The 23,641-nt window shown below is 42.8% G+C and overlaps 1 protein-coding gene and 1 long non-coding RNA gene across 2 annotated transcripts in view; one reads left to right on the top strand and one right to left on the bottom strand.

Moving 5' to 3' along the window:
• Window positions 1-8,729, top strand: part of LOC141993500 (uncharacterized) — a 122,249-nt gene extending 113,520 nt beyond the window's left edge. Inside the window, exons 2-3 of the long non-coding RNA XR_012640875.1 lie at window positions 3,068-3,180; window positions 7,121-8,729. This is a non-coding gene — a long non-coding RNA (uncharacterized LOC141993500). The remainder of the gene's footprint in view (window positions 1-3,067; window positions 3,181-7,120) is intronic.
• CLYBL (citramalyl-CoA lyase) overlaps window positions 1-23,641 on the bottom strand; it is a 222,223-nt gene that overhangs the window by 79,376 nt on the left and 119,206 nt on the right. Inside the window, exon 2 of the mRNA XM_074963035.1 lies at window positions 19,087-19,276. Coding sequence (XP_074819136.1) covers window positions 19,087-19,276 — 190 coding nt within the window. The remainder of the gene's footprint in view (window positions 1-19,086; window positions 19,277-23,641) is intronic.

Raw genomic sequence — 23,641 nt, 5'->3', positions numbered from 1 at the left:
TGTAAAAGGGCTGTTATAAAGAGGACAGCAATCAATTGTTCTCCATGTCCACTAAGGGTAGGACAAGAAATAATTGGTTTAGTCTGTGCAAGGGAGATTCAGGTTAGATATTAGGAAAAGTTTTCTAACTATGAGGATGTTTAAGCACTGGAACAGGTTGCCTTGGGAGGCTGTGGCATCCCCACCACTGGAGGTTTTTAAGAACATGTTAGACAAACAGCTGTCAGGGATGGTCTGTTATACTTAATCTTGCCTCAGCATTGGGGGAACTTTTGAGGTCCCTTCCAGCTCTACATTTCTATGACTATATGAACCCTAGCTCCTCAGACGAAAGCCCCTCTGCTCCATAGTCCCAGTATACAGTGGTGTTGTTTCACCCTTGTAGCCACTTTAATCCATTCTGACATCAAAGGCACAGATTTCTCATCCAGTATCCCACTGTACATGTTCGTGCTACTAATAATGTTACTCCCATCCACTTTCTATGATAAGTATGTAATATAACTTCTTCTAAATGATTTAATATTCAAACATCTGGATTAAATAAATCAAAACTATCCAGCAAGTCTTAAACATACTCAGTGGGCCTAATCTTCAGCTATGCTGAGCTCAGGCTCAGTGCAGCTCAGGGGAGGAGAGGGAAAGTGGTTCTAAGTCACCTTTCTACCCTCCCTGATCCTGGAGCCACCAGGGGCTGAAACAGCCAAAAGAGCAGTTTCATCCTCTTCAGTGGTCCCATTGCAGTGGCCACGAACTGGTCAGAGTGCTGTGTACTCTAGCCCTGACCTTTCATGCCTGGCACACCTCTATATGCCCCCTATGAAGTGGGGAATAGTAAGAATGTAGATTGTAAGCTATTTGGGGCACGGATCGTTTTTTGTTCTGTGTTTGCACAGCACTTAGCACAATGGGGTCCCATTCCATGACTAGGGCTCCTAGATGCTACTGCAATATAAATAATAAGTAACAGCAGCCAGCTATGTCTTTATGCTACCCAGTATGCCCATACATTGGGGGAAGCCCCTGCTCTCCCTTTAGGACATCTTTCAGGCTGCTTTCAGCTGCCTGAGCACCACAAATGGCCAAAACAGGACTGAGACCAATAACTGACCAAAATGTTGAAAATTTTCTACTTTGCAACCCAGAGGCATAAAATCTCCACTCTACAGTTACACTGAATATTAATCTGATATTGGATTCTGCAATTGGATCTATGTGGGCACAAGGGTTCGCCTGTACTGATCCAATTGCTGGATCCAGGACTTAACCTGTAAATACATTATATTGTTCATTATAGTTTTGACAGTGTACTTCAGTGTATTTGCCTCACTGTAGTATGGCTATTGTTTTTTAATGGTAGGTGTGTACTATGTATATTGCTTGGGCCTGATTTTCAGAAGTGTTGCGTAGACACGATTCCTCTTGACTTCATTTTGAGAATTCTGGGTGCTCGGCCCCTCTGAAAATCAGGTCCTTTTTGTTAAGAAAGTTAATAAAAAAATTTTAAAATATACACTTGTACACAAAACAATACTCATGCTTTAGCCCTGCAATGCACTGTGTCTGGGCGCACCACTGCACCCTTACACAGTAAATTGCCAGGTCACGGACTTAGCCAGTACTTGGAATATTTAAAGTGCTGTACGAACATTAGCTAAGCTAAAAACAAAATTATCTCCCAGGTCCATTAATATATTCCAGCATGAAATTTTTGTTAATTTTGAGCCAAGATATTTTTCCCTACGTTTCTAGACACTATTCTGTCAGTGAGTTACATCAGAATATGTCCAAGTCAAACTTAACTGGATACATCTGAATTGCAGGAAAAGCAATAACTGGCAATTCAAAGTCTCTGTGCTAAAAGACCAGTTTTATGGAGCTCAATAAAGAAGAAAACTGCTGAATATTGTGACCTTCCTACAGATAAGGAGAATCATCAAATGAAGGAGATGATTGGCTTGTACTGTAAAACAATATGAACAAAAAACTTTGATTGCCACTATTACTGGTCAGGAGTGGTGGATTTTCTAGAACTGTGGAGGGATAAATAGGGGAATGAAAACACTTTACAACTTTTATAAAAAAATCTATATTCATCGGAACCCTTCAAAGATCTTTCTGATCTGGCAGAGTTTTTCTGTACAGTTCAGCCTCCCTACACTAAACTAGAGGGACTCTTGGACTCCCCAATTCCTATTGAAGAAATTTCCCAGGCTATTGAGTCTTTTAATAATGGCAAGACACCTGGGAAAGCAGCATTCCCATTCTAATTTTGCACATCTTTTGAAGAGACGTAACCCACTATGCGCCTGTGTAGATTTAATCATTCACTTATACACTTGTCAGCAAGCTTTTTCCCTGTAGGAGAAATGCAATTAGCTACTGCACTAATTTATTATAAATAAAGCAAAGACCTTGTAAAACACACTAGTTATCAATGTCTCTCATAACTGTGACTGTAAAGCTCTAGCTAAAATTCTCACTATGAGCCTAGAGAAATACCTGCTACCTTGATAAATACTAAGCCAGCTTTATTAAAAACAGAGTATCATACATAAAACAGAAAAACTGTTGATTGTAATTGAAGTAGCCAGAGATTTACGGAAACCCACTGCAGTTTTTTCTATGATGCTGCAAAAGCCTTTAATAAACTAGTCTGGGATTTTTTTATATGCCACATTGACCCATTTTATGAATTCATCTCCTATACCACATTTAGTCATAGTACTACTCTACATACAAGAGGCTCTTTTCATCAGTGATAAGAAATGAAAAATTCAGAGGGCCTCAAATTAGGCAAAAGTGCAACACAAGGTTGCTCTCTTTCCAGTATGCTGTTTGTTCTGACCCCATGATCAGATCATGAGAGTGATGTAGAAGGCATTCCCGTGGAGTGAAATCACTGTCAAATCAGCATGTATGTGGATGATCTGCTCTTAACTGTAATAAACCCAGAGTCATTTCTTCTGTATGTGCTATTCATAATGGAACAGTTAGAGAAATGTGGGGGTTTTAATCCTATTTTTTTAAACAGACAATTCAAAAGAACTAATTGATTCTTTTTCAGGACACAGCACAGCGATGACTCCCCTCCCTTGTGCAAAGGATTTGCCTTCCCCCCGCAGCCTTCACACTCTAGCCAGCATAGATGCCCAGGTGCAAGGTGAAGCAGTAACCGTAGTAAGTAAAATAACTTAATACTTGCCCAGAACAAGAAGGGACTGGGACTCTTTTTGGGGCAGCATAGTCATGCACTGCTCCTTGCTCAGGGAGCAGCCTTGAGGCTCAATCCAGCCCCAAGTTGTTTTGAAGTGTAACTCTGAATGCTAGTCTATGTTACTGGTTAAATGGTCTCTGGTTAGACAGAGAGAACAATACAGTTTATTAACAGGAACCCGAAGCGCTTCCCCAGATGCCTGCCAGCTCGCAGGGGATTGCTTTTTCACCTGTGAAATGAAAACCAGCAGCAATACAACTTCCTACGTAACAGCTCTCAGGAGAGGAAGTGCAAAATAATGCTTGACTTGGGCCAGGCCAAATTTACCTACCTGAGCTGGAATTTAGTAACGCAATTAGGATTAGCACCTATATTATTTCAGAAGGTGCCCTGGCAACTATAAAGTAGTCAGGGGCTCAATTTTACGTCTCACCAAAAGATATTAAGGGGAAAGCCTTTATTTAACGGTGTTCAGCATTGTAACAGGGCACTGATCCTGGGGCACACCTGCATGACCCAGCACCCTGTTTCGAGGTTTGGGCTGGCAGCTGGGTCAGGTGACCAAGAATCACATGACAGTAGCCCAGTCAATGCCTCCTCAGTCAGAGGAGGAGAGACCTCCTGCTGGGGACCCAGGGTCAGAGGGTATGTCTACACTTCGAGCTGGGGGTGTAAATCCCAGCTTGAGATGACATGCTCTTGCTAGCTGCTAAAAATAAAGGATAGCCATGGCAGTGCAAGCAGCAGGAAGGGCTAGCCGTCCCAAATACGTGCCTATGGTCTCAGTCTGGTAAGTATATGGAGCTGCTAGATCCCCTTGCTGGTCATACTGCTAAATTTACACTCTAGTTTTAGCATAAAGAAAAAAGAAAAGGAGTACTTGTGGCACCTTAGAGACTAACCAGTTTATCTGAGCATGAGCTTTCGTGAGCTACAGCTCACTTCATCGGATGCATAGCATATCGTGGAAACTGCAGAAGACATTATATACACACAGAGACCATGAAACAAAACTTCCTCCCACCCCACTGTCCTGCTGCTAACAGCTTATCTAAAGTGATCATCAAGTGATCATCAAGGAAGGCCATTTCCAGCACAAATCAAGGTTTTCTCACTCTTCCCCCCCCCCCCCCCCACACACACAGACACACATACAAACTCACTCTCCTGCTGGTAATAGCCCATCCCTCTTTGAAACCTCTCTTTATAATGCGCATGATAATCAAGGTGGGTCATTTCCAGCACTAATCCAGGTTTTCTCACCCCCCCCCCCACACACCCCCTCCAAAAACCACACACACAAACTCACTCTCCTGCTGGCAATAGCTCATCTTACAATGTGCACAGCAATAATCCAAGTTTAACCAGAACGTCTTGAGCTGTTAGCAGCAGGACAGTGGGGTGGGAGGAAGTTTTGTTTCATGGTCTCTGTGTGTATATAATGTCTTCTGCAGTTTCCACGATATGCTATGCATCCGATGAAGTGAGCTGTAGCTCACGAAAGCTCATGCTCAAATAAACTGGTTAGTCTCTAAGGTGCCACAAGTACTCCTTTTCTTTTTTCTTTTTACGAATACAGACTAACACGGCTGTTACTCTGAAACCTAGTTTTAGCATGTTAGCTTGATCAGAGCTAGCACGAGTATGTCTCCTGAACCCGGGGATCACACCCCCAGCTCAAAGCGTAGATGTACCCAGAGAGAACCAGGGAGGGGCTCTGCCTATGAGCCAGATAGGAAGGAATGACTCAGTGCAGCAAGGGGCTAATGGAACGGTATCATCAAAGAAAGACTGTCATCTGCTATGATGGACGTGTCGGAAGCCATAAGAGGAAGAAGCATTAGGAAAAGTCAGGCAGCAGGACCTGAAGTTTGGAAAGGAGCCTAGCAAGTAGCTGAACAATCTCTGATGACTCTGGAAAAGATGAGCTTGATTTGAATTGACATTGAGTTGTCAGCTTAATAAACCAGAATCCCAAGTCAGGGAAACACATAAATGACTTGAGTCTGTGTGCCATTATTTGGGAGTCCAAGAAAGGGAAAGTTAGGCTGTGGACTTGCCCAATGATAAACCGAGTAAATTGAACCTTCCACAAACATCTTACCCTAAAACACTATTTTGCAGGGTACCTACCTGATTATTTAGGGTATGCTCACACTACAATTAAATACCCGTGGCTAGCTCAGCTGACTTGGGCTCACAGGGCTTGTGCTACGGGCCTCTAAAATTGTGGTGTAGATGTTTGGGCTCAGGCTGAAGCCTAAACTCAGACACTTCACAAATGGGGAGGGTCCCAGAGCTCAGGTTCCAGCCTGAGCTCACCAGAGTTTTACAGCCCCAGAGCCAAAGACCCGTGAGTCGGAGTCAGCTGACACAAGCCAGCCACGGGTGCAGACATACCCTTAGTTTCTCAGTATACTTGTACGCCATCCCAGACAATGGGCTATGGCTTCATCCTTTGAGCAGGTGAAAATTTTCCAGTTTAATTATGTACTTCTACTGTGCTGGCAACTAGTTGCATTTGCCTAGCAGTCTCAGGTGCCGTAACTAAAGATACTACTCCATTCAATCTGCAGTGTCTAAAAAAGGTGTGAGGAAAACACTCCATAGCTGGCTCTCAGCCATGGCCAAGAGCCATTCATTCCCTCTGTCTACAAGGTCAGTCATTACTCGAGTACAATGTCCCCACAGCTAGGTACATTTTTCATTCACCACTCTTGTAATCAATTTGATTTACTGGACTTTATAAGGGTGGAGCTGGGGATTTGCCTCCCCCCCCAGCCTTCACACTCTGGCCAGTATTTTGGCGATATATCTGAAGAGCCCTCTTGACAAAAAGATAGATGGTTAACCTTTATTTTATTATTTCTGGGAGCAGGGGAGAGAGTGAGTGAGCCAGAGCACATGCGTGCATGTGTGTGTAGAATCCTGGCCACACTGAAGTTAATGGAAGTTTTGCCATAGACTTTAATGGGGCCAGGATTTCACCCAAAAGAACCACATCTTGACTAGAGCTAGTTTGAAAATTTTCTGAAAAAACGTTTCTATATTGGAAAAACTCATTTTGTCAAAATTGAAAATTTCCGTGGGAATGAACAGATTTCAACAAAAATTTTGTTTAGAAATTTTCAACATTATCAAAAGTGCTTCATTTGACTTATTTTTTTATTTTGACATTTTTGGAATGGAATGTTTCAATTTTTCATTTTGAAATTATTTTCCAAAAATGTATGGTATTTTACAAATTATAAAATAATTATAAACTTTTAAAAGTTTATATAGGAAAAACATTTTGATATTATTGAAATGGAACATTTTGATTGACCTGAAACAAAAGAACTTCAAAAATTTGTTTAATAAGAAATGTCAACATTTTTTGATATTGTTCCAATTCAGAATGAAAGCAAATTTGGAAATGTTGGAATTTCCAATAGAACCAAAATTCCAAGTTTTGACAAACTCTAATCTTGACTGAGATGAACCTCAAAGATAACCTTTGACAGAAAGTGTCATACCACTTTGATAGATACATTGTCCCAATGGAATACTAAATAATGTGACTAAATAAAATTCTCTGTACAACAAGGCCTGCAACAGACCCACTGACCTAGATGAATACCGGGCCAGTAGTAAAAATGGTTTGAAGGTGACAAAATGTTCTGAGATTTTCCTCAAGAGCACAAAAAGAAGTGCCAGCAAAGCATTAGTACCAAAGTAAGGTCTCTAATCAGGTTCTCTTTATGCTGACCTGAAGGCACAACTTCTCTGCTGCTCTAAAGAATTGATATACTAAAGATAGCATCCTATTGAAGAAGATATACAATAGTATAGAAAACAGTCAAATAAGAGTGGCAGCCTCAATCCCCAAGGGAAATAACAGTGAGGTCTCTGTCTTTTTCCTAGGATGGAATGGAAAGTATTGGACTGAGATCTTAATTTCCTCTCTACAATTGGAGGAAGAATCTTTCAGTATGTAATCAATTGCAGACATAGAAAAATTATGTGTGCAACAGAATAAAGACAACCATGTCAGAGAACGTTGACTTCATCAGGCAAGATCCCACTATATTTTTGAATGTTCCAGTACAGTACTACACATATATGGGGTATATCTGGTACAATAAGTGAGTAACTGGTTGGTTCGAAATGAAAAGCCCCTTCAAGGCAGTGTCTGTTGGGCTGCAGTTAAATGTGACATTTGTTTTAAAAAACAACAAAACAAGATAAAAGCATAAGCTCTGGTGTTGACTCAATTAGATGTATGACTCTGGAGACGTACAAAAATTATAGCTTCTCTACCAAAACCAAATATGTAAGTTTTCCCTTGTATAGATTTTCTGCCAGTTGTTCAAACCAAGTTACTTTTCTCCAAGAGAACCTGCTTCAGTACAGAAAAAAAAAGCACAATCTACTGCACACCCCTAGAAATCACCTATCATCTGATACTTGAACCCATATGGGGCATCATCAAACAATTACAATCCATACTTGATGAGGAACACATCCTGAAAGAAATCTTTCCCAAACCCCTTGTTCCGGCCTTCAAACACCCCTCACAACTTTGCCAAGATCATCATCAGAAACAAGCTCCCCACAGACCAGGACACACCAACTCAAAGCAGTACCAGACCCCACCAGAACAACAGATGCAAAACCTGCAGCCATATGTCCACTGGTACAATGATCAATACAACCCACAACACACCATTCAATATCCACAAGTTCTACACATGCCTAGCACAACATATAGTGTACCTCATCCAGTATATCAAATGCCCCAACACCACCTATGTGGGTGAAATTAGACAATCACTACACTTTTGCATGAACTCACACATAAAAATGATAAAAGACAAAATCACCATTTCACCAATGGGCAAATACTTTTCACAAAATGATCACTCCATATCTGACCTTTCAGTCCTCATCCCTAAAGGAAACCTGTACAACACCTTCAAAAGATGAGCCTGGGAGCTTAAATTCATAACTCTACTAGACTCCAAAAATCATGGACTCAACAGACGCACTGGTTTTATGTCTCATTACAACAATCTATAACCCACTAAGGTCAGGTCTACACTAAAAAGTTAAATCGACCCAGCTATGTCGTTCAGGAGTGTGAAATATCCATACCCCTGAGTGATGAAGTTAAACAGACCTAACCGCTGGTGTAGACAGCACTAACCTCTGGTGTAAAATTCTTCCGTTGACCTAGCTACCACCTCTCGGGGAGGAGGATTAACTACAGAGATGGGAGAAGTGTGCCCCAGATATGCTGTTGTAGCATTCTAAGTATCGATGCAGGCAAACTCTCCTTTGCCCTATGACTGTGGAAGTGTTAATTGCACACTTCATTTTGAATGGTTTCTTGCAACATGTGTTAACTCCTTATGTTTAACAATCCGTTTCACCTTGTATTTGGCTGTGACACTCTGATTACCTTTCCCAGATCTGAAGAATAGCTCTGTGAAGCTTGAAAGCTTATCTTTTTCACCAACAGACGTTGGTCGAGTGGAAGATATTATCTCACCCACCACATCTCTCTCATATCCTGGGACCAACATGGCTACAGCAATACTGTAAACAACATTTTGAGACCTACTAGTTAGCCAGTTTAATCCATTTAATATGTGCTATGTTGATTTGAGATTGTTCTAGTTTTTTTTAAATCAACTGTCCTGTGGTACCAAGTCAAACACCTTACCACAATCTAAGTATATTAAATCAACCTTATTACCTTCATAACCAACTTTACAGTCTGATTTTAAAAGTTATCAGGTTACTTTGATAAGATCTATTTTCCATAGAACCATGTTGATTCACATTAATTATACTGTATAACCCTCCTTTAATTCTTTATTAATTGAGTCTCATATCAGCCGCTCCATTATCTTGCCCAGGATTTGTATCAAAATGGCAGGACTATAATTAGGGCCCTACCAAATTCACAGTCCATTTTGGTCAATTTCATGGTCATAGGATTTTAAAAATAATAAATTTCATGATTTCAGCTACTTAAATCTGAAATTTCCTGGTGTTGTAATTGTAGGGGTGTTGATCCAAAAAGGAGTTGGTGCAGGGGTGTCACAAGGTTATTATAGTGGGGGTTGTGATAATGCAACTCTTACTTCTGCGCTGCTGCTGGTGGCGGTGCTGCCTTCAGAGCTGGGCAGCTGGAGAGTGGCGGCTGCTGGCCGGGAGCCCAGCTCTGAAGGCAGAGCCGCCACCAGCAGCAGTGCAGAAGTAAGGATGGCATAGTGTGGTATTGCCACTCTTACTTCTACGCAGCTGCTTGCAGAGCTGGGTGCCTGGCCAACAGCTGCTGCTCTCTGGCTGCCCAGCTCTGAAGACAGTGCAGAAGTAAGGGTGGCAATATTGCGACCCCCCTAAAATAACCTTGTGACCTCCCTGCAACTCCCTTTTGAGTCGGGATCCCCAGTTTGAGAAATGCTGGTCTCCCCTGTGGAATCTGTATAGTATAAGGTAAAAGCACACCAAAGACCAAATTTCACGGTGGGGAAGGGGAGACCATGGTCCATGACGCATTTTTCATGGCCATGAATTTGGTAGGGCCTTAACTATAATTACCTGGATCATTCCATATACCTTTTTAAACATTGGCACAACATTAGCTTTCTTACCATCTTCTGGAACTTCCCCAGTGTTCCAAGGCTTGTTGAAAATCAACATTAACAGTCCAATGAGCTCCTCAGCCAGCTTTTTTAAAACTCTTGGATATAAGCTATCTGAACCTCCTAATTTAAAAATGTCTAACTTCAGCAGACAGACAGTAATAGCAACTACAGTTCACCATCTGTGCCTGTTCTTTGTTTAGTGTTCTCTGCAATGTCCTGTTGGCAGTTGAGACTTCCAGAGATGAATCCTACAATATTTAGTCATACTATTCACACACAATAAATTGTTTACAAACTCAACCAATTCAAAGTTTATGTTTATACCACTGTAGGAGAATAGACTCAGGCTATGTCTACACTACCGCATGGATTGACGCTCCGGAGATCAATGCGCAAGTGTTGATTTGACGGGTCTAGTGAAGACCCGCCAAATTCACTGCAAATCGCTTTCCAGTCGACCCCGTTACTCTACCCCGAATGAGAAGAGTAAGGTAAGTTGACGGGAGAAAGTCCCCTGTTGACCCAAAGTAGCCTGGACCCCGCGGTAAGTCGACCTAAGCTACGTCGGCTCCAGCTACATTAGTTATGGCCTGGTCTACATTACGGGGTTAGGTTGAATTTAGCCGCGTTAGGTCGATTTAAAAATGAATGCGCCCACACAACCAACCCCGTTCCGTCGACTTAAAGGGCTCTTAAAATCGAGTTCTGTACTTCTCCCCAGCGAGGGGAGTAGCGCTAAAATTGACCTTGCTAGGTCGAATTTGGGTAGTGCAGACGCAAATGGACGGTATTGGCCTCCAGGAACTATCCCAGAGTGCTCCATTGTGACTGCTCTGGACAGCACTTTGAACTCCGATGCACTAGCCAGGTACACAGGAAAAGCCCCGGGAACTTTTGAATTTCATTTCCTGCTGGTCAGCATGGCAAACTCAGCAGTACAGGTGACCATGCAGTCCCCCCAGAATCGCAAACGACCTCCAGCATGGACTGAAAGGGAGACACTGGATCTGATTGCTGTATGGGGAGAAGCATCTGTGCAGGCAGAACTCTGATCAAAAGAAGAAATGCAAATATATTTGCCAAAATATCACAGGGCATGTTGGAGAGAGGCTACAACAGGGGGACACAGCAGTGCCGCATGAAAGTTAAGGAGCTGAGGCAAGCCTCCCAAAAGACAAAGGAGGCAAACCGTCACCCCAGGTCAGAGCCCCATACATGCCACTTCTATGATCAGCTGCATGCCATTCTAGGAGAGGACCCTTCCACTACCCCACCACTGTCCGTGGACACCTGCAAAGGAGGATTCTCATGTAACAGAGAGGAGGATGTGCAGCAGGCAAGCAGTGAATCCATTCTCCCCAGCAGCCAGGACCTTTTCATTACCCTGGAGCCAATGCCCTCCCAAGGCGGGATCCCCGAGAAGGTACCTCCGGTGAGTGCACATTTGTAACTACAGTACAAGGTTTAAAAGCAATAGTGTTTGTTTGATTTGCCCTGAGGAATTGGGATGCATTCGCGGACAGTACAGCTACTGGAAAAGTCTGTTCACATGTCTGGGGATGGAGCGGGAATCCTCCAGGGACATCTCCATGAAGCTTTCCTGGAGGTACTCTGAAAGTATTCTGGAATCATTGCAGCACAAAGCATGGCAGTGAATGTTCCTGGGTTTTGGTTGCATTCAAGCAACATTTGGTCTACATCTTTCTGTGCTAGCCTCAGGAGAGTGATATCATTCATGGTCACTTGGTTGAAATAGGGGAATTTTTGTAAGGGAACAGTAAAAGGACCCCGTTCATGCTGGGCTGTTTGCACTTGGCTAAAAGGGATCATCCCGGAGAATAGCCACGTGGTGGGGTGGGGGGAGCTGTGTGCTACACATCCACCGAAAACCGCAGTCCCTTCTTTTAAATGTGAAACCCAACCGGCATTGCTTGCTATGGGAAAGGATGGTGCTGCAGTTTGAAACCATTCCCACATGTTATGTGCAAGAAGCCAACCCCACATACCCTTTGCCTTACCGTGGCTGCATGGAAACCGAATTCCGTTGCCCAGCCATTTGTGATGTGTCACTATACAGGTAGGCGCTCAACATAAAAGGCAAAATGCAACCTTGTACCTAAAGCACATGTGCTGTCTGCTGTGAATTGCTTGATTCACTGTGAAAGATTCTCCCTTTTGTTCTCAGAAATGTATCATCTTAAGAATAAATGGACACAAATCAGATGTCAAGAATTATAACATTCATAAACCAGTCGGAGAACACTTCAATCTCTCTGGTCAGGCGATTACAGACATGAAGGTTGCGATATTACAACAAAAAAACTTCAAATCCAGACTCCAGCGAGAAACTGTTGAATTGGAATTCATTTGCAAATTGGATACAATTAACTTAGGCTTGAATAGAGACTGGGAGTGGCTAAGTCATTATGCAAGGTAACCTATTTCCCCTGGTTTTTTCCTACCCCCCCGCTCCTCAGACGTTCTTGTTAAACCCTGGATTTGTGCTGGAAATGGCCCAACTTGATTATCATACACGTTGTAAGGAGAGTGATCACTTTGGATAAGCTATTACCAGCATGATAGTGGGGTGAGGGGAGGTATTTTTTCATGCTTTATGTGTATAAAAAGATCTACACTTTCCACAGTATGCATCTGATGAAGTGAGCTGTAGCTCACGAAAGCTTATGCTCAAATAAATTGGTTAGTCTCTAAGGTGCCACAAGTACTCCTTTTCTTTTTATCATCTTAAATGTTACTCTCCCTTTTTATCTCCCCCCAGGTGCAAATGTTTCTAGGCTCCCCCTATCATCTCCGTTCCTGAGGTTATCACAGATTAGAAGGCGAAAAAAAACACACTTGCGGTGACATGTTTTCTGAGCTCATGCAGTCCTCCCGCACTGATAGGGCACAGCTGAATGCATGGAAGCATTCAGTGTTAGAGGCTAGGAAAGCATTAAGTGAGCGCAAAGAGCAGAGGTAGGAGCACGAAGAGCAGAGGCAGGAGGCAATGTTAAGGCTAATGGGGGAGCAAACGGACATGATGAAGCGTCTGGTGCAGCTGCAGGAAAACCAACAAGAGCACAGACCCACACTGCATCCATTGTACAACCGCCTGATCTCCTCCCCAAGTTCCATATCCTCCTCACTCAGATGCCCAAGAACAAGCGGAGGGGAGGGGCGGAAATCATAGAATATCAGGGTTGGAAGGGACCTCAGGAGGTCATCGAGTCCAACCCCTGCTCAAAGCAGGACCAATCCCCAACTAAATCATCCCAGACAGGGCTTTGTCAAGCCTGACCTTAAAAACCTCAAAGGAAGGAGATTTCACCACCTCCCTAGTAACCCATTCCAGTGCTTCACCACCCTCCTAGTGAAAAAGTTTTTCTAATATCCAACCTAAACCTCCCCCAATGCAACTTGAGACCATTACTCCTTGTTCTGTCATCAGCTACCATTGAGAACAGTCTAGATCCATCCTCTTTGGAACCCCCTTTCAGGTAGCTGAAAGCAGCTATCAAATCCCCCCTCATTCTTCTCTTCCGCAGACTAAACAATCCCAGTTCCCTCAGCCTCTCCTCATAAGTCATGTGTTCCAGTCCACCAGTCATTTTTGTTGCCCTCCGCTGCATGCTTTCCAATTTTTTCACATCCTTCTTGTAGTGTGGGGCCCAAAACTAGACAAAGGATGTGAAAAAACTGGAGGCTCCAGGCACCCAGCCACTCCACTCCAGAGGATGGCCCAAGCAACAGAAGGCTGTCATTCAAACAGTTTGATTTGTAGTGTGGCTACAATAAGTAATGTGGCCTTGTCCTTCTCTCCTCCTCCATCCCAGCCCACCCCACCCCACCCGGGCTACCTTGTCAGTTATCTCCCCCCCCTTTTTTTTTTTTAATTAAGAAAGAAAGAATGCATGGTTTCAAAACAATAGTTACTTTATTTCAAAGCAGCGAGGGTGGTTGGCTTCCAGGGAATTAAAATCAACAAAGGGGGAGGGTTTGCATCAAGGAGAAATACACACAGCTGTCACGCCGAAGCCTGGCCAGTCATGAAACTAGTTTTCAAAGCCTCTCTGATGCGCAGCGCGCCTTGCTGTGCTCTTCTAATCACCCTGGTGTCTGGCTGCTCAAAATTGGAAGCCAGGCGATTTGCTTCAACCTCCCACCCTGCCATAAACGTCTCCCCCTTATTCTCACAGACATTTTGGAGCACACAGCAAGCAGCAATAACAGTGGGAATGCTGGTTGCGCTGAGGTCTGACCTAGTTAGCAAACAGCACCAGCGAGCTTTTAAACATCCAAAGGCACATTCTACCACCATTCTGCACTTGCTCAGCCTATAGTTGAACTGCTCCTTACTACTGTCCAGGCTGCCTGTGTACGGCTTCATGAGCCATGGGAGCAAGGGGTAGGCTGGGTCCCCAAGGATAACTATTGGCATTTCAACATCCCCAATGATAATTTTCTGGTCTGGGAAGTAAGTCCCTTCTTACAGCTGCTCGAACAGCCCGGAGTTCCTAAAGATGTGAGCGTCATGCACCTTTCCCAGCCATCCCACGTTGATGTCGGTGAAATGTCCCTTGTGATCCACCGGTGCTTGCGGCACCATTGAGAAGTACCCCTTGCAGTTAACGTACTGGCTAACAAGGTGGTCCGCTCCCAAGATAGGGATATGCGATCCATTTGCTGCAATGGGATTCCACAGTTAGGGAATCCCATTGCAGCAAAGCCATCCACTACGACCTGCACATTTCCCAGAGTCACTACCCTTGATAACAGAACGTCAATGATTGCATTGGCTACTCGGATCACAGCAGCACCCACAGCAGATTTGCCCACTCCAAATTGATTTCCGACTGACCGGTAGATGTCTGGAGTTGCAAGCTTCCACAGGGCTATCGCCACTCGCTTCCCATCTGTCAGGGCAGCTGTCATCTTGGTATTCCTATGCTTCAGGGCACGGAAAAGCAACTCACAGAGTTCCAGGAAAGTAGCCTTATGTATGCAAAAGTTTTGCAGCCACTGTGAATCATCTCATACCTGCAACACTATGCAGTCCCACCAGTCTGTGCTTGTTTGCCGGGCCCAGAATCGGCGTTCCACTGTATCAACCAGCCCCACTGCCGCCATGATGTCCCAATTGCCACAGCCCATGCCACATGAAGTCTGTGTCCATGTCCTCATCAAAATTGTCCTTGTGCTGGCGTCTCTTCGCCCGGTTCTGCATATACTCCAGGATAATGGGCAAGGTGTTCACAATGCTCACAACAGCAGCGGTGAGCTGAGCGGGCTCCATGCTTGCTGTGGTATGGTGTCTGCAGGAGAGCAGAGTTGCAGCGGAAGCGGTGGATGACGACGGATGCTATGAGAATAGATATTTATACAGAACGACAAGAGGACCTGCGAGGTGGATTCATGGCACCAGGAGAACAGAGTTGCAGCGGAAGCAGTGGATGATGACGGTTAGCAGTCATACTGCACCATCTGCTGACAGCAGCACCCAGGACACAACAGCAGCAGTGATGGTGAGCTGACCTGAGTGGGCTCCATGCTTGCTGTGGTATGGCGTCTGCACGGAAAAAAGGCGCAAAACGATTGTCTGCCATTGCTTTCACGGAGGGAGGGGCGACTGACGACATGTACCCAAAACCACCCACGACAATGGTTTTGCCCCATCAGACACTGGGAGCTTAACCCAGAATTCCAATGGGCGGCGGAGACTGCGGGAACTGTGGGATAGCTACCGACAGTGCACCGCTCTGTAAGTCGACACTAGCCACTGCAGTGAGGACGCACTCTGCCAACTTAATGTGCTTAGTGTGGACATACACAATCAACTGTATAAAATCGATTTCTAAAAATCGACTTCTATAAAATCGACCTAATTAGACATACCCTACGCAACTGCAGCTGCGTAGCTTAGGTCGACTTACCAAAGTAGTGTAGTGAGAGCCCCAGACTCAGGAAGCAGAATAACCAACTGCAGTAGAGGTTAAAATATTCAGATAAGGTACTGCCAAAGATTGAGGAACATATTGACAAACAGAAAAGCAACAAGTCACCAGGCCTAGCTGGTATACACTCAAGAGTTCTGAAGGAACTTGAGAATGAGGTAGCTGAGCAGCTAACAAAAATCCACAACGTCATTAAAATCAGCTAATATACTGATGGATTGGAGAGTAGCAAATGTTGCACTTATATTTAAAAAAGTGCATAGCGATTGATCTGGAGCATTATTGGGCAGTAAGACTTGTATACCTGGGAAATTGGTTTAAATAATAATTATAAAACACTAAGGTAAAGAAGAACTGGTTGACATACTTTTATTTGAATTTTCAAAGGCTTTGACAAAGACAAAAATCTCTTTACAAGTAGTTAATTTCTTTAGTAAATAACCAGAAGTAAGAAGCACTGTAGTGTCATAGAGCAGAATTTGGCTAAGAGACAGAAAGGAACATTAAGAATGAATGGTCATTTTTAATAATGACAAAACTTTAGCAATTGCATGATATGAGGTTCTATACCAGGGCTGATACTGTTTAATATATTTTGTTAATTATGTACAAAAAAAACCTACTTTAAAATAACTTTATATAGGTTACAACGTCAAACACTCAAAAGTTAGGAAATGCCAGAACAAGGTATCAGGCAACTGGAAGGAGGGGTTTTTTGGAGGGACTTAGGAACCTGGACCGGGGGGAGAGAGAGAGAGAGCACGAGCACCAGAGATGGAGCCCAACACAGCTTGGCTAGCCCACCAGGCTAGCCCATCAGGGCACTGGTTTGACCAGGGTAGACTTCAGCTTAACTTCTGCATCTCTGTGTTAACCTAAGGACTGTAAGATTCTGTATGCCAGGTGATTAATAAATGGTACCTTGTTTTAGAAAGGCAGCCTGTATCACTGTGAATGCTCACTGAGAGCACCCTGAGGGGCACAGTGCAAACCTCCTGCAGGAGTTTAGCGTGGCTGAATTTGCTGCAAGGAGCCACAGAGAGAGACAAGGAACACAGGTACTGGTGGCTCAGTTTTGGAGTCTTGAAGGCCAGAGGCCTGCTGTGTGGAACCATGTGGGTCCTTGGGCCCCAGCACACTAACGGATTCACTCCAGGCAGACTGCGACTCCATGACACACCACATATATTGTAAAATTGCTTTGACAAGATGAGGGTCAAGCTCATATAAGCTTGGCCTAAGCAGTATGTAGCAAACAGCACCCAGCTACTAAAGCTAAGCTCTAAGCTCCTTGCTTTCTGCAAAACACTGATATTCAGCTGCAATAAAATTCAAACACGGAGGTTTTTTATTGTATTAAGTATGAGAACGAATAATAAAATCAGTACACGACTTTTTGTATTATTTATTTCAATAGTAAATTCAATATAAAATTAAGCTCTGTTCTTTTTCAATTGATTTTATGCTACCCATAAAGGTTCAGTTTTCAGTGTGTCACTGAATATTATACTGACAATGCATACTCTATACTATCTTTTATCCAAAGATCTCAAAATGCTTCACAAACGTTAAATAATAAGTATTATACTCCCAGTTTCACAACTAGGGACACTGAGGGTCAAGGTCATACAGGATGTCTGTGGCAAAGCTGGACAGAGAACCCAAATCTTCAGATTCCCTTGAACTATATTTTGCTACAAAATCATCTGTGCTGTCAAATTTTTCTTACAGAATTTTCCATCAATTCTACGTAACTGATAAAGGTTAAGTGTGAAATCTTGGCCTCCAGAAAAGTTAATGGCAAAACTCCCACTGATTTCAATGGGGCCAGAATTTCATAGTCAAAGCGCACATAAAACTGATCGTTTAACATGATTATGTCTATTTTGATGTCTCCCAAATATGAAATAAACAATCTAAGTCTGCTACTAAAGATTGATTCATAATCTCTCCCAGATGAGGTCTTTTATATGCAATACCACTGGTTGGCAAGAATCTCTCAAGTACTGTATATTGATGCACTGGCGCATTTAGCAATACTAATTTCATGTTTCAGTACTAGACTTCTAACAACACGAGGAAGCCATTATGCTCAAGGGTTTCTGATAGACCTGTAACATCTTAAAGGTTAAGTAGAATATATAAGAGTTATTCTGAGTCTTGGTTGGAAAGGATGAACTTGCTGGACAGAGGTTCTGAAATCATATGGGAAATCAAGATTGTTCTCCCTGCCTCCAAGACAACATGCCCAGAATCAGAAACTCTAAATGGAGACATGCTGTAATGTGGAATGTGTGAAAATGATGTAGGGAAACTGAGGAATATGAAGATAGTACTGTTGGAGTTAAATGTTCCAGTCCTAACATACGCCTCATTCTGAGGCAGTTAATGATGTACTTTGTTCAAGGTATGGAAGATTTTTTTTTTTTTAAAAGGGAAATGACAAAATTGAGATCCTTACAAAAGTTGCCGACAAAAATGTATGCGAATTTATGTCAGCTCTTACAGACACACTGAGACATAAATAATATTAAAATTCAACCTTTGCTTTCAAGGAGGAACTCTGAAAACACTACCACACACTGACATAAAGTGAACTTCGGTAATCACATTACTACTTCCTTTGTATCCTTCTCCAACACTCATCCTGATGCCTTCATATGTCTAGAATGTCCTCCGGGCGCTGGTGCACCAACCATCTACCTTCTTCCTCTTTCAAATACCTCCCTCAAACTACACTTCTTCCATGGAGCCCAGGCTTGAAAAATTTACCCAACCCCAAGAAGTAATACCTTCTAACCTCAAGCCCATAACATATTCGCTATATGTGCTCCTCACAATCTGTAAAACCTTTACCTCAACAAAATAGTTAGTGGTTCTGACCTGCCTCCTTGCTTTTTGCTCCTTTCCTTCTGTCCTGCTTCCTCCTTTTCTACAGAAAACCTCATATCTTCCACTTTTCCATGGCCAGGACTTATTCCTGGCTCCTTACATCTTCAGCAGCTGCTGCTCACATGCTTGTCCAAAAATTCCCACTTGCCCTGTAAGCAAGCAGGTTTTCTCAAAGCCTGCATAAAGCTCATCAATGTTAGCTTGCCACCTAATAAATGCAAACGTCACTACTGTCTGAGGAATCTCTCTCATGGTCATTAAGTGCTTTGTGTGTCTTAACCACTGTCTGTCTCCAGCACGTAAAGTCCCCAGAGCCGGGATGGTATGTGTTCCTGTATGTGTTCTGTACAGCATTGACTGCATGGCACTCAACAAATAATTTATTAATTACCTTTCTGTTCAGAGCCACACCATCTTCACAGTCCAATACAGCACAATCTACATTTAGAGATGCAATTTTTTGTATCTTCTTTTCATCGTCTGCAGGTACATATAGCACAGCTCTCCTAGGTACATACTTGTGAGAAGACCTGGAGTGATAATCAAGTTTAGGAACACCAGCTGACAGTGAGGAGCTTGTCCTGTAAAAAAGGGAATTGAAGTTACATTCCTGATTATAATTTTTAAAAATATTTTAATGTGGGGTTTGGGTTTTTTTGTTTGTTTTTTTTTAAAAGAGGACATTCCTACTGAGGAACCTCTCAACTATTGAAACCAGAATCTATGTCACAAGAAATCTATCTTACAATGAAATAGATTTTAAAAAAAACTACGTTGAAAGAACATTAAGGCTGCAAAGTCCAACACTCAAAAGTTAGGAAATGCCAGAGTTAAGGTTACTTCAGCCTGCCAGCTTTGCTCCATCCTTTAGTGAGTCCGCACCCAGACTGTCTTCTTCTATTCCTGTCTCCCTCTGCTTCCCACTCTTAGTCTGTCCCGGTTCTCCACATTCCTACGCCCCACAGAATGCACCCTTGAGTCTGTCCCTATTCCAACAAATCAGGCTGATTCCTCCTTCTCCTCCATATTGCCTGGGTGCCAGCAGTGGGACAGTGAAAGCACAATGGTAATCAAATCAAATCAATAAATAATGGAGACAGTCTCTCTACTCCCAGTTGTGGTCCCTGATGGAAATGCAGGAAAAGCCCTGCTCAGCCACTGCAGCTCAGGATGGAGCATGCTCAGTCCAGTTAGCACATAAGATCTGTGGGAGCATGGTCACACACTGCAGATGGAATCTTCAGAGTACAATGCTGCTAGCCTCCAACAAACATCTACTGAGTGTGTGCAAGCTGCAATTTTCAAAGGCTTAAGACTTGGCAAACTTGAGTAGATTTTCACGGGGACACCACATGGAACATCTATGACACTAGGGCGATGGTTCTCAAGCTTCTTTGATCGGGCCCCACTTCTTTGTGTCTGTAATCATTTACGCCAGGGATCTCAAACTCAAATCACCAGGAGGGCCACATGAGGACTAGTACATTGGCCCGAGGGCCGCATCACTGACCCCTCTGCCCCGGCCCCACCCCCACTGCTTCCATGAGACCCCACCCCTTCCCCGCCTCTTCCCACCCCAACTCTGCCCCCTCCCTGCCCCTATTCCAACCCCTTCCCCAAATCCCCGCCTCTTCTCCGCCTCTTCCCCTGAGCACACGGCTCCCCGCTCCTCTCACTTCCCTCTTGGAAAGTGCTAAGCGCCTGGAGGTAGGCAGAGGAGCAGGGATGCGGTGCGCTGGCAGGAGGGGAGCTTGGCAGACAGCAGAAAATAACTCTGGGAGTGCATGGGGGGGGCACAGGGAGCTTGGCGGGCTGCAGGAAATAACCCCGCGGGCGGCATGTAGCCCGTGGGCCATGTGTTTGAGACCCCTGGTTTACGCCCACCCCCGCAAATACATATACTACCATCCAGCTGAGCGGAGAGCAGTGGCTGCTGGCTGGGTGCCGAGCTCTGAAGGTAGTGCTGTGTCAGCAGCACCACAAAAGAAAGGGTGGCAATGTGAAAAGTGATATTCACACATTTTTTAACATGGGCAAAATATATTTTCCCCTTAACATTGTTCTCGGAAATAGCTGAACCATTTTAGCTAAAACTTTCCAAATTAATTAACCTGAGGGGGACATCTGCATGGGAAAAACAAAATCAGCCTCAACAGTTACAGTTCGGTGAAAACTGGGATTTATGCTGGAAAGTTTTAGACAACCTTAATGACTGGACATGCTGCCAGTCACCTATAATAAAAAAACCCTAAACTATAAGCACACAACTATCTCTTTAAACATAAATTTTAGAGAGACTGAAAGCAAAAAAGTATATATGATGTAATATAAATATAAATAGCAGCTGGCCACTCTGCAAGTGGTGTAACAAGAATTCCTGACCATCGTGGACCAGAGTTTTGTGTTTCTTGCAACTATATTAGCCAAAACATGAGTAGATGAGTGATTGTTCTAGAACATAGTTTAATAAAATTGTCTCAGACAAAAAAGCCCCAAACATGTCCATACTGGTCAGGAAAACAACGCTAACAAAAACAGTGTTTAAACATGGTATCAACCCTATGTAAACAGGGCTTCACTCATCAGAACATACATTCCTATTTTCTCTATCAAAGAGCTAGTGCATGTATTTGTCTAAACACTGCTTCAAACAGATTTTATTTTTTTGAAAGGGTACTGCTTGTATAAAATGTGCCTGTTTTCATTAGAAGGAGGAAATCTCTGGAGCTGGGATCTTTCTCATTAGATTGAACACCTCAATCGTGCTCCATTTTACCCATGTGACCAGGCAGGCAGGCAGCTGACTTTCTTATACCTACAATGGGATTTGCATTTGCAAGCTTGAGGAAAAAAATATTTGGGTTTGTGTTGTTGGCCTTTTATAAATGATGGGTTTATTAAGATGAAATAATTTACAATGGTGGTGAGTAAGAACTTCGCTCTTTCTTTTAAAGAAGAAACTATGAATAATGAGGCAAGAAGATTAGTTCTCTAGTCTTGCTTTGGTTATAAGATTTTGGGGAGGGGGAACTTCATGCTTACTACTAGGACTCACTGAAAAAATAATGTCACCAGTCATTGCCTGTTTCTAGCTGTTAAGCTGTATTTGAATACAGCTAAAATATATTAAATGTTTTCCTGCATGGCATTCCATACATACATCAATCAATATTTCTGTTCTGTATCTGATGAAAAAATAGTGAGAGTAATTAACCACTGGAACTGTTACAAAGGATCATGGTGGATTCTCCATTACTGACAATTTAAAAATCAAGATCGGATGTTTTTCTAAAATATATTCTCTTGGAATTACTTTGGGGAAGTTCTATGGCCTGTGTTATACTGGAGGTAGAGTATATGATCACAATGGCCACTTCTGGCCTTGGAATCTATGAATTTATGAAATAAAAGAAAAATTTAAATAGAGTGAGACAAAGAGAGAGAGAACCACAGGTGACAGTTGCTAATCATGTCACCTAATAGATGATTCTCAGATACCACAGTGATGGGTATGGCATAAGAACCTGAATAGGACAGAATAAAAAGTATTACTCTGTGTAAGCAATTGCTGTAGTTTCCACAATGATGTTAGGCAATTGTGAAGCGAAGGAAAGATGAATGAGAGGGAGTCATCCAGGAGAGATGTGATCCATGCTTTGAAAAAGTTTGAGGAACCATGTAAAATATGACAGGTTTCAGAGTAGCAGCCATGTTAGTCTGTTTTCGCAAAAAGAAAAGGAGTACTTTAGAGACTAACAAATTTATTTGAGCATAAGCTTTCATGAGCTGTCAGTCTCTAAGGTGCCACAAGTACTCCTTTTCTTCATGTAAAATATGTGGCCTGTACAGAACACATGACATAATGTGGAATAAAGGTTTTAATGGCATTCCTTTGGGATGACCTCCATAATTAACTTCATGCCATTTCTGCCACATCACACAAGTATGAATTATCATACACATATACAGCATGTAGGAATAACGTTAAGTCATCCACATTTAACGCAGAATACATAATCTACACATGAATGTCATTGATACATATACTTTTATATTTCCATTAACCTAATATTTTCCATATTGTTACTTTCTGATCACACCAAAGCACTAGTGTGCCGAAACAGTTTGCTTCAAATTATATATGACCAAACCTTCTAAATGCTTGAAAATGAATACAATCAATTTCAAGTACGACAATGGCAGAGAGATGCAATACTTCCAGTGAATAATTAAGTCCCTGTCAAGAACTGATTTCTTCACCTCAAGGTTGTTATATTCAAAATTAAAAATAGATTTAATAAAAAAAAGTATTAAGAAATATCTGCTGGGGTTTTAACTCTATGAACCAACTTGAAAATTACAACTATACCATGACCTCCCTTGCCAGTTATGTAACGGTCCTTGGTGGACCCGCTTTGGTAGCGTGGAAGAAACTGCTGCTGTTCTATTGACTGGTAATACTAAATGGGGCCTAATCAACAGGACAGTTTTGCTGATAAATAAAAATTATGCATTATTTATTAGAAGTGCCAGTGCTATCCTTATTAATAAATCTTCTTCATCTATGACTGTAACTGCTTCAAGACACATGCAGTGGGGATCTTGATACTTGGGACCTACACGACGTACTACTGAGATTCATACCCCTCTGCCAATTTTTTTGTTTAACGGCTAATGTTCCTTGTCTTATGGTGAAGCGCTAATGATAATGGAAATTGTGACAACTAGCGTGGCTGGTAGTTAATTTAATTTAATTCCACTTTTGTGCACTATATTCGGGAGGGGGGGGGAGGAGGAGGAGGAGGAAGAGACGTTTCTTTTAAATGAAGATTGGAGAGAGTCTTTTTCAGTGTGACACAGAGGTCAGTGAAGAAGTCTGCAGTCCCTCACTAAACATATATGAGGGGACAAAGCAATTAGTTTCTATTCTCTTTCTCTGATGGCTT

Source organism: Natator depressus, chromosome 1, assembly GCF_965152275.1.
Source record: "Natator depressus isolate rNatDep1 chromosome 1, rNatDep2.hap1, whole genome shotgun sequence".
Classification (NCBI taxonomy): domain Eukaryota; kingdom Metazoa; phylum Chordata; order Testudines; family Cheloniidae; genus Natator; species Natator depressus.
The sequence above is the reverse complement of the archived record's forward strand: the minus strand, read 5'-3'. Positions and strand labels throughout refer to the sequence as shown.